At 36.3% G+C, this 17,936-nt stretch overlaps 2 protein-coding genes across 2 annotated transcripts in view; one reads left to right on the top strand and one right to left on the bottom strand.

Annotated features, from left to right (window-relative positions):
• Positions 1–7,284, top strand: part of LOC118205400 (uncharacterized) — a 55,225-nt gene extending 47,941 nt beyond the window's left edge. The window contains exons 4-5 of the mRNA XM_085826510.1: positions 4,348–4,402; positions 7,175–7,284. Coding sequence (XP_085682636.1) covers positions 4,348–4,402; positions 7,175–7,284 — 165 coding nt within the window. The remainder of the gene's footprint in view (positions 1–4,347; positions 4,403–7,174) is intronic.
• Positions 1–17,936, bottom strand: part of LOC118187697 (uncharacterized) — a 532,717-nt gene that overhangs the window by 383,587 nt on the left and 131,194 nt on the right. The window lies entirely within an intron of this gene.

Below are 17,936 nucleotides of genomic sequence, written 5' to 3'. Positions count from 1 at the left end.
GATGTTTCGAAAAGTTCGATGCTTTTTAATATACTTGCAGAATGCCTGAAGAAAAAGAGCAAGCCATTAAGAAGGAAAAAAAAAAATTATTTTGCATAAAATTTAGTATTTTTTTTAATTTAAAACTTTTTAATCTTATGATATTTGATTCTTGCGATTTCAAAAATAAAATATTTGACTAAAATATGAATAACATTTTAAGAAACTAAATGAAGGATGATAAAATCGTGTAAAGCAATGAGCACAATGTTAAAGCTATTTAAAGCAATATATGCAAGTCATCCTAAGTTAAAATGTCGGTTATACATCTTTCTCATTTATATATCTTTTCTGAACGGAACATTGAAAGGCATGTTAACTGTGCTTTACTGTATTTTCTCTTTTAATATACTCAGTTTTCAGATGCATCGTAGTCTAAGATACAAAGTATTCTTCCGAAAGAAACGCAATTCAAATAAATAAAATAAAATCCTGCAAAATTTATATTAATAATAAATATATTTAAAATGCTCAGTTCGAATGAATAAATAGAAAATTTGAAGAGACAATGCAACCCAAACAATTCAAATAAAAGTCTAAAACTTTAAAAATTACCTAAAATAATATGTGACAAAAAGAAAATTATAAAGAAAACTATTTGAAAAAAAATAAACGATGCGTCTTATATTTAAACTACTCAGTTCGAATGGGTAAATAGAAATTTTTAAAACAGTTATTTGAAAGAAACCATGTAACTTAAACAATTAAAATGAAATTCGAAAAAGAAAAAAAATATTTAAAATAATAACATAAAATATAATATAAAGAACATTATTTGAAAGAAAGAACATTGTGATTTTTTTCCTCTCACGTGAAAGGAAAATAGGATGCCATATATTAACAAGTTCGCCAAGTGAACTATTTTTAGCACAAATTGAAAAAAAAGTGCAAACATAAATTTGTGAATTTCTCCGTAAATTTCGCACCAAATTTTACAAAATTTCATATTTGGGCATAATTTGAGTCGTAGAATCGAAATATGAAAAAAAATTGGTATGTTGTTTCAAAAAAGGTCCGATTTCGCGTCAAAATAACTATGTTAGAATAGAGCTATATATAAATCTAATATATATCCTAAGTCGCGCTTTCGAGACTTGAAGAAGGCAATTTGAATTTCGTCAATCGGCCCAGTAGAACGGGAGATATAGAACAGTCCTCCCCACCCCTCTTTTTTTTTAGCGCAGTGTACATACAGACATCACGAAAAAAATCTTTATTGAATCCATTTTAAGTCTTTTTTGTAACCCGTTTTGGGAAACGAGTCCATTATTCTGTTCTTACGTACAGTTGTTACGCAATAACTTTGTTAAATTACACTCATGTCCATAAATTAAGGGTAATGCAAAATCAGGCAAAGGAAGAATTAGAAGCAAAACAAATTTGACTTATTTGTAAAGCTTATTTATTAAACAAAAGGTAAAGAGCAAAAAAAGATGCTATATGTTTGATATTATTAAAAAAATTAGCGAGCGATTTTTTCTCCCTGAAGCAAATTACAATAAAAAACCAATATTACATGGTTGGTATGATTGTTAATACATTGTATGTCTCCCAGACTATGCAATACAGTCCGTACAGCGCCTAGGCATGCTGAGTATCAAATTATCGATCTGATCTTGGGGGATATTACACCACTCAAAAAGCAATGCTCTCCGAAGTTTCGGTAGACATGTAGGAGGAGGTTGACAGGCTGCAACTCGTTGGCCAAGCATGTCCCACACGTGCTCTACTGGATTCAAGTCTGGTGAGAATGCTGGCCAGTCTATACGGGTGATATCCTTCGATTGAAGGCATTCGCTTACGATGCACGGTGAGGACGGGCGTTGTCATCCATAAACACAAATTGTGCGCCCATGGCGACCCGAAACAAACGTACATGTTGTTCCAGAATGACGTCCCGATATATTTGGCTTGTCATGGTTCCAATTTGAACATGCAGGTCAGTTCTGGAAACCAGAATAATTCCACCCTAAACGAGCACTCCTGCACCATCGTAACGGTGTCGTTCATTGATGTTTTCTTGGTAGTAACGGGTACCTGGAGCTCTCCATAGGAAAGTGCGGCGAGAATCAGACTGCAAGCTAAACCTCGACTCGTCGGAAAACATCACACAAGCCCACTGTTGCGGTGTCTACAATGCATGCTCTCTAATCCAGGCTAACCGCAGGCGACAGTGAGTTTCAGAAAGTGGAACGCAACTGACAGGTCTACGAACATATAGACCAATCTGCCCTAAGCGTCTGTACACGGTCTGCCTCGAAATTGTCGTATCAGTGGCTGAAGTGAGCTGACGAGACAGGTCTGAGGCTTTGCTCCTCCTGTTACTTTTGGCAGTAACTGCCAAATACCGGTCCTCATTCGGCGTTGTAACTCTGGAGCGACCTGTGCTGTAACGTCTACTCACATTACCATCATCTTGGAATCGTTGCCAAAGTCTGGAGATGACAGTCTGGGCAATTCCAATTCGTCTGATACTTCCAGTTGGGTACGCCCACATTTCAGACGGCCGATAATTCTACCACGTAAAAAATCATCCAAATGCGTCCTTTGTGTCATTACTATTCGGTTATTGCACTGAAATGCTTATAAAGCGCCTGCGAACAATTTTACTTCTTTGCCTGTATTCCTTATATATCACTCTCTTACACTCTCGTCATTGTGACGTACCATCGGTGTCATCTGGTTACTTCCTGAAATTTGCATATGATTCTTGAAGATGTGTGTAGTGATTTTACAGGTGATATATTTATTTTAGAGTTCGATTTCCGCGTGACTCCGAATTATCCTTAATTTATGGACATGAGTGTATATTCGATAGCGGTCAAATGGATATTTTCGTTGAAATATGATACCCGAAAATTTTCGCGATTACAATACTTCCTTTACTTCGTATAAGGAAGTAAAAATGGTTCGCATAACTGCATAATAACTTTCTTTAAGTTTACTGTAAAAATTTCTACAAAAAGTTCTTTGCTTTCGGAAACGTGACTTAAATTTGCCAGCCTAAACGCGATCAGGAGAAAAAAAGATAATAATTGCTGAATTAGAAAATGTAACAAAAAGCAGGAGAAAGCTGACTTGCTTGCATATAAAAAAAAAATCACGGATTCAGCAAATCAGAGTTTATACACAATAAAAGAATTTTGCTTCAGTGAGAACATTACTTTGAACATACATTATGAATCCTCAGATAAAGATACAGAGAATCACTTGAAAATATCAATCGAAGAATTTTATGTGAAGAAAAAGGAAGTTACAGTGAAAGTCTATGATAGACCACATTTTATTCAACCTTTGTGGTATATTCCTTTCGTAAAAGGTAATTTTCCTCATATATGTTCCCATATTTTCGGGAAGTAATGAAACAAAAAATGTATTCACATAGTTAGGTTCCTAATATTTGCAGTTGTGATTATCTCGCTTGTTTGATATCAGAGAAAGCCCACGAAATTCATCGTAACAGGTTAGGTTAGGTTAGGTTATTTAATTACGGCAAAGCCTCGAGGGCTATCTGCCTAAAGGGAGGGATGCCTTCGTGGAGGACTTTCTAAGGGAAACTGGCTCGTATACACGTTACACATGGGGAAAACCACGAAAACGCCCATGCAGCCAGCCGTTCGCGGGATTCGAACCTCGGACCGAACTACCAGTGTTCAGCGACTTTACCGCTCGGCCGCTGGTGGGCGAAATTCATCGTAACAAGGAGGCAACATTGCGTCTGTCCTTGGCAAAAGCCTTGGCCACCATATAGGTGACAGGAGAGCTTTGCTCAGTTTCTCCCACCCCAATTTTAAAGGAGAATATTCCGGAGGGAAACAGGTTTTCAGCACTTCTTCCCCTACCTACAACCTCTCGAGAGAACTTACGGCTTGCCACGTATTTATAGAGTCCCCATGACGCACAGACACTCTACATTTACAAAGATTCATGCCTTCTGCGGAATTCGAACCCGGGGCCTTCGGCACAACAGGCAAAAGTACTTACCATTATCCCAGTTGGGTGGCTCATGGTTAGGTTCCAAATATTTTAATATTACTGACTCGGAAATAACGTATTTGTTGTATTGCATTTTGGTTCCTGAAACCAGTCTTGAAATTTTGTTCATACATTCCGTACTCTGCCCTCCCCCACTTCAATGAGATTAGACGGTGTGCGAATAGAATTGAAAATATAGTATGAAAAAAAATCCTCTCTGGCAGTTCTAATTTGAAACATTTATTGGGAACTGAAGAAAAAAAAAACAAAGTAACGTTTTTATATCAATTTGATCGTGTAACATATTCAATTTTTTTTTTATGCCATTTTTAGGTTTTCGCCATTACTAAGGTCAAAAGTGGTGGTCATCTTATTACTGAGGCACCTAGTAGGCTTCTACCTATTAGGTGACTTTGACGCATGTTACCACCTGTGAAAGGACAGACTGTTTGCATCCATGCCTTATCCTGGATTCGAACCCGGGCCCTTCAGTATCTTAGGCGACCCACTATACCGTCTAAGAGGCTGTAAATTATTCAGTAAAACCGCCGTTAGCACTGTAGCGACGACGTGGTAAGTTCCGCTTCACATACTGCTCGATATGCAGATCCTTGCTCGTGGTGCCATCTATTAATACTAATGTGAATGCAGTAGCCCGCAAGTTGGATATGCTCTTGAAGATTATGGGTTTGATCTTCAAGAGCATATCCAACTTGCTCTTGAAGAGCATTGTTGGTTCGATCTTCAAGAGCATATCCAATGATCTTGGGATTTGAGCCTGGGTCTGTTAGGGCTGTTCCCACTGGGGTTTATCTGATCTAACGGAGTCAGTTCCACGTGTCGACTAATTCCGCTATGCCTGCAGTTCAGATTTTTCAACTTGCTGCCCTATGGGAAAAAAGCTGTTTTGGAGATGGGTCGGCTATGTTCAGATGTCTCCATTAGCTCAGATAAACCTCAGTGGCAATGGCCCTTTATGGTGACAGTCAAATCTCATACCACTTTCGCGAAAGAGCTATCAGGCCGTAGATTCTCGTATTTGAACTGCTTTGTAGAGCGAGCGTTGACTGGCTATCGAGATTGCTCCAGCGTCAACACGAACCCTATGCGATTTTAGAAACCAGGATAGACGCATTTTCTCAAGTGATAAATCTTGAAACCTATGGCAGATTCCCTTCCACAACTAAGCTTTATTGTTACAGGCAATCAAATTAATGATGTTTCTAATCTAGTCCCACACGGAATCATAATAGTCAGAAACTATGACTTCTCATAATAGTCAAAAAGATCGCAGTCATATAAACTTTAAGGCAACATAAAAATTCCAAAATGGTTTTAGTTTACCATACATTTTACGATATTTTTAAGGCACGATAACTGATGAACCCGCACAGTACAGCATGCTTAACTCAATGTGCATTAAAACACATTAAAAAAAAAAAAAAAACTACTAAATGCAGCGAAATTTATTTAAAGAAATAAAAGTCGTTGCACTCATTTACATCCGCACTTTCTCATTCATTCTTCACTTTTACGCCTCTGAATAAAAAGTGAATGCGAGTACTTTATCATATTTTAATTGACAATGCCAAGCAGCAACTCGCTCACTCAACTCCATATAACACAATAAGCATCTTAATAAGGCACTTCACATTATACAAAAGAAGAAACATTGTGTTTTCAGCTGAAATTAGATAGAGCAGAACTTCGTCATAGGTGTAAGCACATACTTTGTTCTTCGCAGACGAACAGTAACCGTTCAGTATGAGAGAAAAGTTTCAAAGAATCGTCTGAGCCTCTCTTTTATTCAAAAGTCTTTTCGAAGGAGAAGGTTTCAGTTGCATAACTAGAGCAATTCGAGGTGATATACGGTTTTCAATACGCGTTTTCTTCCCTTCGAACAATGAAATAATAAGAGTTATAATGTCTTTTACCAGCAATCATGGGCCATGACGAAACATTTGTGAGATCAGCTTATATCAGATTCGATTTTAATGCGATACCATTTATAAATTATATTTGTGAATGGAATACTGACGTATTCTTTGGTTCGAATAGAATAGATTGGAATTTCTGCTCGTTATTTACATGAAGGCATTTTGCGTCGAATCACTAAACCCTCTGAATCGCTTTTCAAATTGTTGCCACTAAGTATTATCGCCGCAAAGAAATTAAAATATTTAAAGAAATTAAATAATGAAGAATCTGCATGAATGTATTTATGTTTCTCGCACTGTGGAAAAACGACGGTACCTACAGACATCAAATTTTGAATAATGTAGTCCTCCATCCGAACATGGGCACCTGGAAGCCGGAGTTTTGAATTTCGAATTTGTTTTATTAGCTATTTCATATTTTGTAGAACTTTAACGAATTTTTGAATAACAAACTCGGGAAAAACGGGCCACTTGTAGAGTCATTAGGTTAATTGGAAGCAGAAAAGATGAAAAATATGCAACCGCCTTTGCCAGGAATCGAACCACGGACCTCTGGGATACCGGCCCAGCATGCTACCGTTACACCACGAAGGCACGCTAGGGAAGTGGGAGAAATACCTTATATACTTCCCTTTTTAAAGGGCGACTAGGGTTTCAGGGGACCTAGTCGCCAAATCCTGGATGCGGAGAATCATCATCCACAAACCCTTTTAGTTCGGGCGCCACTGTAGAGACATTAGGAATTTTTGGAAGCCAGAGAGATGAAAAATTAGCAACCGCCTTCGCCGGGAATCGAACCACGGACCTCTGGAATACCGGCCCAGCGTGCAGAACCACTACACCACGAAAGACGCTAGGAAAGTGGGAGAAATACCTTATATACTCCCCTTTTTAAAGGGCGACTAGGGTCGAAGCGAGCGATGCCAACACTGTACAGAAAAAGAATTTCATGTCCAGCTCGCGAGACTGCTATCTGAAATTTTTATCTGAAATTATCTATCTGAAATTATCTATGCTGTTCTTAAATATTTTGTGATATTGCTGTTGAATTGAATTTTATGTGGTTTAAATGCAAAGAACATGATTAAGCATAGGCAAAACCTTTAATAAGCAAAAGGCAACACAGAAAGTGTTAAAAAAGTCCCTTTGGGCATGATATAAAATCTAAAAGCTTTCAGATTTTTATTTTTTTTTTTTTTAATTTTTATTTATTTTTTTTTCAGAGCTGCCCTATGGGAAAAAGCTAAAAAGCTGGTGTTGGAGATGGGTCGGCTACGTTCAGTTGTCTCCATTAGCTCAGATAAACCCCAGTGGGAACGGCCCTTTATGGTGACTATTTGCTTCCTTTCTTACAGAAACATCTTGTATACTAATACGTACTGCATATTCTAATCTGGAGTTGTTTATAATCTTTTAGAAATGTGAGATATCAATGAGAAAGATACGAACGCGAGGTATTAAGCCATAGATTCTTCGTTTTCGAGATTGGACATTGGGAGAAATGATAAGAACAACATTCTAATTTTTCAAATATTCGTTTGTATGTAATAAATACCTGATCTTCATCAGATCTTAAATCCCGAAATGTTTGTTTACAATCGCGAATCGTTTAGCTAAACTGAAGGTAAATTGAAAGAGTAAACGCAAATTAGAAAGTTATCACTTACAAAGATTCATTTGTGACTGCTATTATCGTAATATATTTCTTTGTTTCATCTAAAGGATTTGAAGGGCAGTATTTTCCTTTCTCCTTTTCCATTCTGCGTAGCATTGTCCTACCCAATAATCGTCCCACCCTATAAATCAACATCTCCTTGAAATAAATTTATTCCTGATGTTCCCCATCCCCTAGTTCAAGCTGAAGAGTGATCAATAATCTAGGTCACTGTGAGCCGGTTGAGACATAAGACTGGGATTGCTCCACCTCTGCTGACGCCCCCACATGACTACAACTAGCTAATTATATTAACTGGACAAAAACAATGAACGTTCTTTCTCTTCTTTGCTCTTGTAAAGGCGGGACCGAATGCTTGCGTGCTTATTAGGTCTTACATCATTTCTGAAACTAGTATACTAAATAATAACAGCTGAGTATACTAGATCCTAGTGGACCAAAGGTCTGAACGATCTACAGGGGTTGGACAAAAATATGGAAACACCTTTAAAAAACATGTTTCTTTGCTTAGTATGGTGCAGGAAACCCGTTGGCATTCAAAACAGGTTGCAGTCTTCTCGGAATGAATAAATACAGTTCCTGTATGTTTGCAAAGGGAATATTATACCATTCTTCCTGCAAAACGGTGGCAAGTTCAGATAACGATGTTGGCGTTGGATAACGAGAACGCACTTTCCGTTCCAATGTAGACCACGAAGGTTCGATAATATTCAGGTCTGGTGACTGTGGTGGCCAGGGGAGATGGGACAACTCATCCTCGCGCTCAGAAAACCAGTCCTGGACAATGTGAGCTGTGTGAACAGGGGCTTTGTCGTCTTGGAAGCCACCATCACCATCGGGGAACAAAGTTTGTACCATGGGATGAACTTGATCGGCCAAAATGTTCACATAAGTCTTGGCAGTCATGTGCCCTGACACAGTTATCATGGGGCTAGCAGAGAACCACGATATGGCTGCCCAAACCATAACAGAACCCCCGCCATGTTTCACTCTTGGTAACAAGCAGTCTGTATTATAGGCTTGAGATGCCGTTCTCCAGACGTAAACTCGGCCAGAAGTGGGAAACAATATGAAAGAAGACTCGTCAGACCATATTACTCGCTTCCACTGCTCTATAGTCTAGGCTTTATGACTTAAACACCACCTTTTCCTGTTACAGGCATTAGCATCACTGATGAGTGGCTTCTCAATTGCAGCACGGCCAGCAATTCCCTGTTTATGAAGCTCCCTTCTAATTGTTTTGGTACTCACAGGGTTCGGTAATACAACATTCATTTCAGCAATAACTTTTGCAGCTATGGTCTTCTTATTTTTCGTCATGATTGCCCTTAATGATCGTCTGTCACGATCACTCAGGACACACTTTCGTCCGCGCTGTGATTTAGCAGATGATGTTTTTCCGCTTTTCAAATATGCGGAATAAATCTTTGATACAGTACCTCTTGAAACACTAAACACCTCGGCTACCTTGCTTACGGAAGCACCTACCATACGTGCTCCAACAATTTGCCCACGTTCGAAGTCTGTTAACTCTGACATAATGCAATGACAACCTCACATAACAGTACTCCGACAACAACTGAACTGTTTAGCACATTTACGAAGTTGTATAGGTGGCGTCAGTAGTAAAAAACGCTAGCGCCACCTACATATTTCATTAAAATCAATCTTTCTTTTCAAACATGCATTTCACAAGGTGTTTCCATATTTTTTTCCATCCACTGTATGTCTTCTTTGCTCTTGTGAAGGCTGATCGAATGCCTGCGTGCTAAAACTGGTATACAGAGGCTGTTCACACATTTATTAGACGATGTATATTGTATTTACAAAACTAAATTACATAAAATTCTTGTGTTTTAAATGTTCTATTTGACATCCCTTATGCTGAACTATCTTTCGACACCGCAATTTCCAGGATAATAATGCCGTTTGAAGTGGCAAAAGAGGTATTCTATCTCATTCTTCCCGAACAGCTTTCCAGAGTCCTGTTAGGGTTTTGGGACAACGTTTGGATAATGCAGTCTTTAAAAGTCCGAAAGCACAAAAATCCATAAGTGACACATCGCGAGATTTAGTAGGGACATCAGTGAAGGGTATGGCCTTGATACCAATTTTTGCTCCATTTCTTTTAGGAAATTTACAGTGGATTTTGATGTGTGACTGCTAGTTTTGTCCTGATGGAGTCTCACAGATTGATGGCACTGTGGGTAAAGCGATGGTATTTCATTCAGAAAAATTCGAGATAAAATATGTTCCTGATAGTATTTGGGGTTAATCTTGACATTTTTTTTTTTTTTTTTTTTTTTTTTTTTTTTTTTGCACTCTTTTTATTTTTAACTTGCCATTATAAGAAAAACCAGCAACAATCATGAATCCCTTAGAAAAACTTTCTTTCGATTCTTTGAACCATGTACTTAAATTTTTTTCTCCCCTTTTATGATAATAAATGGCTCTTTTTTTGTTACAATCATTTAAATACGCCCATGCTTCATCTATTGTGACAATTGTTCTCCATTTTTCTTTGGATAAGTGTTTCTCATATAGAATTCTGCAGCGTGTCCTGCGTTGAGTGATATGCTTTGGAAGAAGACGATGCACATTGCGTTTTTTCGCTTTCCTTAAGATTTAAATCAACGTTTATCATTTTGTTTACAGTGGACACCGAGCATTTTAATGATTTTGCAACTATCCTTTGACTAGGGGGATTTTCTTTTAACATTAAACAACGTACCTTTGCAACAGTCGAAGATGTCCGTTATTTTCCTTGGATACTTGTTTGGAATTTTTGTCCCGCTTGAGGCTCCCATTTGACGTTTTTTTTTTTTTTTTTTCCTTTCTTGTTGATGATATTACCTATCAACGCTTTAGATATCACAAAACCATGACTCTCACATCGTTTTTGGATAACGGAGTATGCATATTTCTCTTCGGAAAGAGCGTAAATGTAGCCTTCGAACCACTGCTTTGTTAAATTCGCCATTTTGAATAAAAACAAAACTTTCAAGCCACAGACGATAATTTTGACTAAAAACATAGTACAATTGCAATTACTTCTTTTGCAGCAAACGATGCTTTATTACCGCTTATCAAAATCGTCTAAAAATGTGCGAACAGCCTCTGTACCAGATAATAACAACTGTGTACACCAGGCCCTATGTGGACCAAAGATATACAAGTTCATTAAAATTAACAAAATATGTGTTTGAAAATACGCTGATAAAATCTCCCGAAATAGCTTTAATAATAATAACAATTATAATCATAACAATAATGAAAATAATAACAATAATAATAACAATTATAGTCATGACGATGATGAAGATAATAATAATAATAATAATAATAATAATAATAATAATAATAACTTTTCATGATACGTCACTTACAGACTTCAGCTAAGTCCACTGCTAGAGGCTGAGTGTATTGAAGAGGTGTGGTGTATTTAATTACGCAAAGCACAATAGGGCTATCTGCCTAAGGGGAGGGATGCCTTTCGTGGAGGACTTTTTAAGGGAAACTGGCTCGTATACACGTTACACATGGGGAAAACCACGAAAACACCCATGCAGCCAGCCCGTTCTCGGGATTCGAACCTCGGACCGAAGTACCAGTGTTCAGTGACTTTACCGCTCGCCCGCTGGTGGGCTCGTGTATTGAAGAGGAGAAATTTAACAAAATTTCTTTCCATGTGCAGAAAACATATTTTGTAAATGATACTCATAAGCCAAAAGATTACATTTAGGGCTGTTTGAAGTGACAATAACTGATTTATTATTCAAAGAAGCCCAGGCTTAGTGTCTGAGCTGTTGCAGCAACACCGGGAAACAAAATTCAGAAGGGACAAAATTTTTAGAAATTAGGGAAACACAGAGCAACAAAATTAAAGAATGAAAAAATCTTTAGAATTTAGGGAAGGCACTGCATTGCTAAATTTAGGAGCTACAAAATTGTTAGAACTAACAGAGCGCATGGCAACAGAATGTTGGACCCGCAGAGATGGCACCGGGCCGCAAAATGTTTAGCGCCGTCTCTGAATAAGTCTTGAGAGTTTGTTTATTCGGGACTCAGCTAATTGCTGACTTTTTGTTGTAAAAGTGATTGAATTATTTCGTTCTTATGCTCCGGTTAAGGTTTCAATGCTTTTAGTTAATCTGTATTTAATAGTTGAATTATCAACAAATTAAAAGTGGTGCTAAGACTAACGAGGTCATCATTTGCTTACATTTGAAAGTCTTAGTAGACTACTGAATTGAGTCAATTTGTGTAACAATTTCAGTGTTTATTTGGTTTTAAGCGCGTGCGGAAAATAAGCAAAGGTGTAAGTATAGTAAATGACTAATACAATTCAAAATTCACTTCTTCAGAGTGCGACAGAAGAAAGAGAAAATTTAGCGAGCAATCGGACTTTAATCGTCTGCTGTACACTATTGGCGATGCTCATGCTATATCGCCAATAGTGTACAGCAGATGCTAGCTGACTTTTACGACGGTAGCCGCGAATTTGAAGGCGTTCAAATATGATGTGGACACTACATGACTTCCGTGAACGGCAATTAAATTATACACATCCTTTTTACATTTCATTTAAAATTATTTTCTAGAATTTTATTACAGATATATTTCTCTTTCAATTAATTCAGATGTCACTTCGCGGCAAAGAAAAAATGCTATAAAATCTCAAAATATTTTCATTAAAAATGTAAAATACAGAAAACTCTGAAACATTAAATACTGTTAAAAGCAGCTAAAAAAATCGAATTTTAGAATTAAAATTAGAGTTTGTGTGCACGAACAAGCAATTCGATCAACGGACAGGAAGACAACATTTTTGTTGCACAGAATTGAAAGTTTCACCAAGGAGGTTAGAATAGAAGGAGGGAAGGTTCAACTCAAACGGTGAAGCTTGGCGGCCATGTTCCTGTTATCGCTGTGACTTGTGCAAGGAAGTCTGTAATTGCAATATTTTTTTTCTTTTCTTTTTGAAGCATGTCAGCTTGTGTTGTATATGGATGCACAAACAGATTTTTGAAAAAGATTCCTGGGATTACTTTTCACGCGTAAGTATTGATTTTCTTTTTTTTTTATGTAATTTGATAACTATGGTAAAAAATATCACAATGTCATGTGGTTTTCTTTCCAGATGTAAAAAAAGGGACTTAATAATAATCAAAATATGTTAAATACATTTTAATGTTTCTGTTTATAGCTGGTATCTTTGTTCCTTAACATACAATGATGTATGCTAGGATTTAAACTGTATAATTTGAACGTTTTAGGTAATTCGTTTGATAATTTTCATGAAAAGTAAGACACCAATTGTTACTATTTTTATGAATTTTTAAAGGTGTTAAATAAAGTAATGCTTTTCTTTATGTATTAATTATTATTCAACTTAAAGTTTTTGAACTGCTAAGAATACAATTTGTGCATTTGATCAAGATAAACTTACTTTTCTGTTGTTAAAATGTTTTTGCATAAATTTATAAATTTGTGGGCAGTATAGCGATAAAAGTAAGTAAAATATTTACACAACTGAACATGTGGAAAGATGTATCCAAAAATATAGGTATATTTCTCTCAGTTAGCTTAATTCAAGGCAATTTCTTTGAGATTCATAAATATGAAACGCGCATAAACTGAAATCACTGAATTCACATAAATCTGTTTTATTTTATTAATATTTGTTTTCTTGTTGTTATAAGGTTGTTAGTTGTGAAAAGAGTCTCAAACTTTCATTTTAAAAAAATGCAACTTGTGACTATTTTTTTAGATAATTATCTGATTTTAATTTCAGGTTAAATATATTTTAAATTATTCTTTAATAAATTACAATATTGTGAATAAATCAGAAATATCACTTCTTAAAGGAAAAACTGGAAAGTACACCCAACAGGTTGCTAATAAAACCTAAACAAATTCTATTTTTAAAGGTTTTAATGTTATGCACATGCATTTAGATTTCGAACTATTTCTTAATGTTTTTCTGTACGTAGTAAATTACGGATATCATCTTTATAACTTTGAAACAAAAAACTAACAATAGCGAAGTATTTCATTATAAATTTTACATATTTTTAGTGGAAAATATATGCACGGAACAGCTTAAAAACACGAATCTTTCACTGCCGTAATGCAATGTTTTGAAGTTACAAACATGGACGACGCTTGTTCTGTGGAGTTTCATTCCCCGATAGTGGAGGAAACTGAGAACCCTCCCTCCTTATATTCTAACCTCCTTGAGTTTCACTTTTCGTCCCATTCGGCAAATAAACACTGAAATTGTTACACAAATTGACTTAATTCAGTAGTCTACTAAGACTTTCAAATATAAGCAAATGATGACCTCGTTAGGCTCAGCGCCACTTTTAATTTGTTGATAATTCAGCTATTAAATACAGATTAACTAAAAGCCTTAAAACCTTAACCGGAGCATAAGAACAAAATAATTCAATCACTTTTACAGCAAAAAGTTAACAATTTATTGACATATAAGAATAAAAAATTGAGCTCACCGAGCAGTATAACAGAGTGTTAATATATATACATTTGGTGCGGTCAATTCCAACGAAAAAGGAAGGTGTGGAAATTATTTTGATTAATTGATAGATGGCGCTAGCGTTGCGTGTTAACGCGACGCGACGTGCCTTCTGAATTTCCTTAGACTCTCCACCGGCAGCTCGATAGATGGATGTCTGATGGTTCGCACACTGTTTGATTAGGAACACTTCGGTTCCTATTTGATTTCGATTTTCGATTATGAAAGCATATAGATTTATTTGTCAACTGAACCACCATGTTTGATCTATGATCTGTAAATATTGTACCTATTAAAAGTTACATTTAAAAAGTGATTGATGTCGATTTATTATAGAATATTTATATATTCTATAATAAATCTTAGAATCTTAGAATATTTTGAAACAGCTGGTGCATTAGGCCGTCAAGAATTGGATTTAGCACGTTGCAAGTGTGCGAAGTCGGCAAAAAAGGTAAGGCTAAACTTTCTAATTTGTAGAGTAACTATGGCGGAAGAGTCTGTTGTTAAATTAAAATCGAAACGCAAAGTTATCAGGACCACCGTGTCCAAGATTCTAAAAAAAATCGAATCGGAGTTGAATAAAGAAGAAATTGATACATGTACATTAGAAGAAAATTTAGATCAATTAATCGCGAAATCAAAAGCTCTGAGTGAGTTAGATGTTCAGATAGAGCGTGACTTGAAATCAGAGGCAGAAGAGTTTGAAACAGAAATTCTATCTTGTATCGAATACGAAGAGAAAATTCAGTTATGGCAATTCAGAGCAAATAAAAAATTGAAAGAATTGAATAAAGTAACAAATTCGGATAATGAAAATTCTCTTAACGAAACTAATTCTAAAATCGAAAGCAATAAATGTACGCGTCTACCAAAATTAACCATCGCTAAATTCTATGGAGATTACACCCAGTGGACAAGTTTTTGGAACTCTTTCAAGGTAGCAATCCATGATAATGAATCTTTAACAAAGATCGAAAAATTTAATTATTTAAAATCGTACTTATGCGGCAACGCCGCAAACGCGATAGAAGGCTTTTGCATTTCGGAACCAAATTACGATGAAGTTGTCGAAATACTTAAAAACAGGTTTGGCAGAAAAGATATAATTATAAACTCACACATGCAAAAACTCCTGAATCTTACCCAGTAACCAAATCCAGTGACACTGTAAAACTTCGCAAACTTTGTGACACTATCGAAACTCAAATACGCAGCTTGAAATCATTAGAAGTCACACCGGATAAATACAGTTATATGTTGATTCCAGCCATAATGAAAACTCTGCCGTCTGATATAACCTTAGAATTCAATCGTAAAACGGATTCCTCATCCTTTTTTAATGTTGACGAAATATTGCACTTTGTTCGTTTAAAATTGAAAAGTCGCGAGAGAAGCCATCTTTTGCTCTCCACTCATAAATCAGAAAGCACTTCCTGTGTTTATAAAGAGAAGGGTGGGAAGGGGAGTATCGTTCATTCCACTTACCAGCTCTTGGCGCCGGTTAAAGAAAACAAAAATACTAATTGCTGTCTGTTTTGTAATACGTCCAAACATGTTACTGAAGACTGTGAATCACTGACAGTTGATGAGAAGAGAAATTTATTACGTAAACATTCCCGATGTTACCTTTGCCTGAAATTAAACCACCGCCTAAAGCAGTGTCGAAGCGATCTCGTCTGCTCCAAGTGCAAAGGTCGACATAACCGTTCAATATGCTTTCGCGCTGAGAAAGAACGAAATGAAAAAAATAAAAGTATAGAAGATTCGCATGTTCTTTCAGCATTCTCACGCAGCAAAATTAAAACTATTTCACTTCAAACTTGTTGCGTAACACTTCGAACAACTACGCAGTCGGTTTTAATTAGAGCTCTACTGGATTCAGGTAGTATGCGTTCCTTCCTGAGAAAAGAAATCGCAGATAAATTGAAGCTTCCTGTTATTCGAACAGAGACTCTTTCGGTATTTACGTTTGGAAATAAAACACCCATTAGAAAAACATTTGACGTTGTTAAGATAAAATTACAGAACAAGGAAACACCGAATTTGAAAATCGAAATTGAAGCTCTCGTGACTGAACAAATTTCAAGTTCTGATTTACCACCTCCTAATCTGGATAGACACATTTTAGGCAAACAGTTAGAAGGTTTACAACTCGCAGATTCTTGGGATTGCAAAGAAAAAATTACTCTTTTGATAGGAGCTGATCATTATTATGATGTAGTAACTGGGAAACTTAAGCGTTTAAACAAACATTTAGTAGCTGCTGAAACGTTATTCGGTTGGTCTCTGCTAGGTTACACTAAAGGTACAACACACACGTCCACAGCCTTTAATATCATAGTTGAGGAAGATATAATATCTGATCAGATAAAGAAATTTTGGGAGCTTGAAAGTTTAGGAATTAAACCTGAAAATGAATTATCTGACCCATTAGACAATACCATAATGGAAAAATTCGAATCGGAAATTTTATACAAAAATTCTCGTTACAAGGTTAGGCTGCCATGGAAGTCTGATAGAAAATATGAGTTACATGACAATAAAGCGATTGCGCTGAAACGATTTGAGAAACTTGTAAAGCGATTTCAGAATAACCCTGAACTCTTTTATTCGTATCAAACAGTTCTACAAGATTATTTACAACAAAACATCATTGAACCAGTTCCAGACACTGTTGATAGTGAATCTCAAATCACGTTTTATTTGCCTCACAGAGAAATCGTTCGTAGTGATCGAACTACTAGTAAACTACGTATTGTATTCGACGCGTCTTCACATGGACCTGGTGAAATCTCGTTAAATGACTGCTTGCATATTGGTCCAAATTTGTATCCTGACATTCTTGAACTTCTGTTGGCCTTCAGGCTTCATCCTGTAGCATTTACAAGTGACATAAAGCAGGCTTTTCTTCAGATAGAAGTAGATGAGAAGGACAGAGATGTAACGCGTTTTCTGTTTACTAAAAACCCATTCGATGATCCACAAAATTTTATAACTTATCGGTTCACACGTGTGTTATTTGGCGTAAACAGCAGTCCATTTTTACTGGCTGCAACCATTAAACACCATTTGAAACAATATGAGAAAACCTACCCTGCCACTTGCGAATTTCTAAATGATCACATTTATGTAGATGACATCATTGGAGGACACCAAAACGTTGAACTTGCTTTCAATACCAGTTTAGAATGCGTCAGCATTTTTAGAGATGCTAGTATGATTCTACATAAATGGCACACCAATTCTCAAGAACTGCGCGAATTATGGATTAAAGAAGGTATTGAATCAGAGGAATCTAGTCATGTTTCGGAAGCTGGAAATCCTCCATTGAAAGTGTTAGGAGTCGCTTGGGACAACCAAAGTGACATAATTTACTTTGATGTAAAAAATTTGATAACATTTTTCTCAAAACAAGTTAATACTAAACGTTTCGTCCTACAAGCAATAGGACAAATTTTTGATCCTGTAGGTCTATTATCACCGTTTGTACTTAGAGTCAAAATCATATTGCAGCAAATTTGGACACTTGCTTTAGATTGGGATGATGAACTACCAGAAAATTTATGTTCTGTTTGGAAAACATGGTGCAAAGAAGTTTCCAATTTGGACGAAATCGGTATTCCACGATATTATTTTTCTGCAATCGGTAATAGTGATGTGGAAAGAATTGAACTGCATTGTTTTTCTGACGCTAGCAAAAAAGCGTATGGTACAGTAGCGTATCTGCGTATAATTTCTAGCAATGAACAAATATATACAGTTTTTGTTGCTT

Source organism: Stegodyphus dumicola, chromosome 11, assembly GCF_044657685.1.
Source record: "Stegodyphus dumicola isolate Sdum_Otavi_A_Nest chromosome 11, ASM4465768v1".
Lineage (NCBI taxonomy): Eukaryota > Metazoa > Arthropoda > Arachnida > Araneae > Eresidae > Stegodyphus > Stegodyphus dumicola.
Note: the sequence above shows the minus strand (reverse complement) of the source record. Positions and strands in the feature narration are given on the sequence as shown.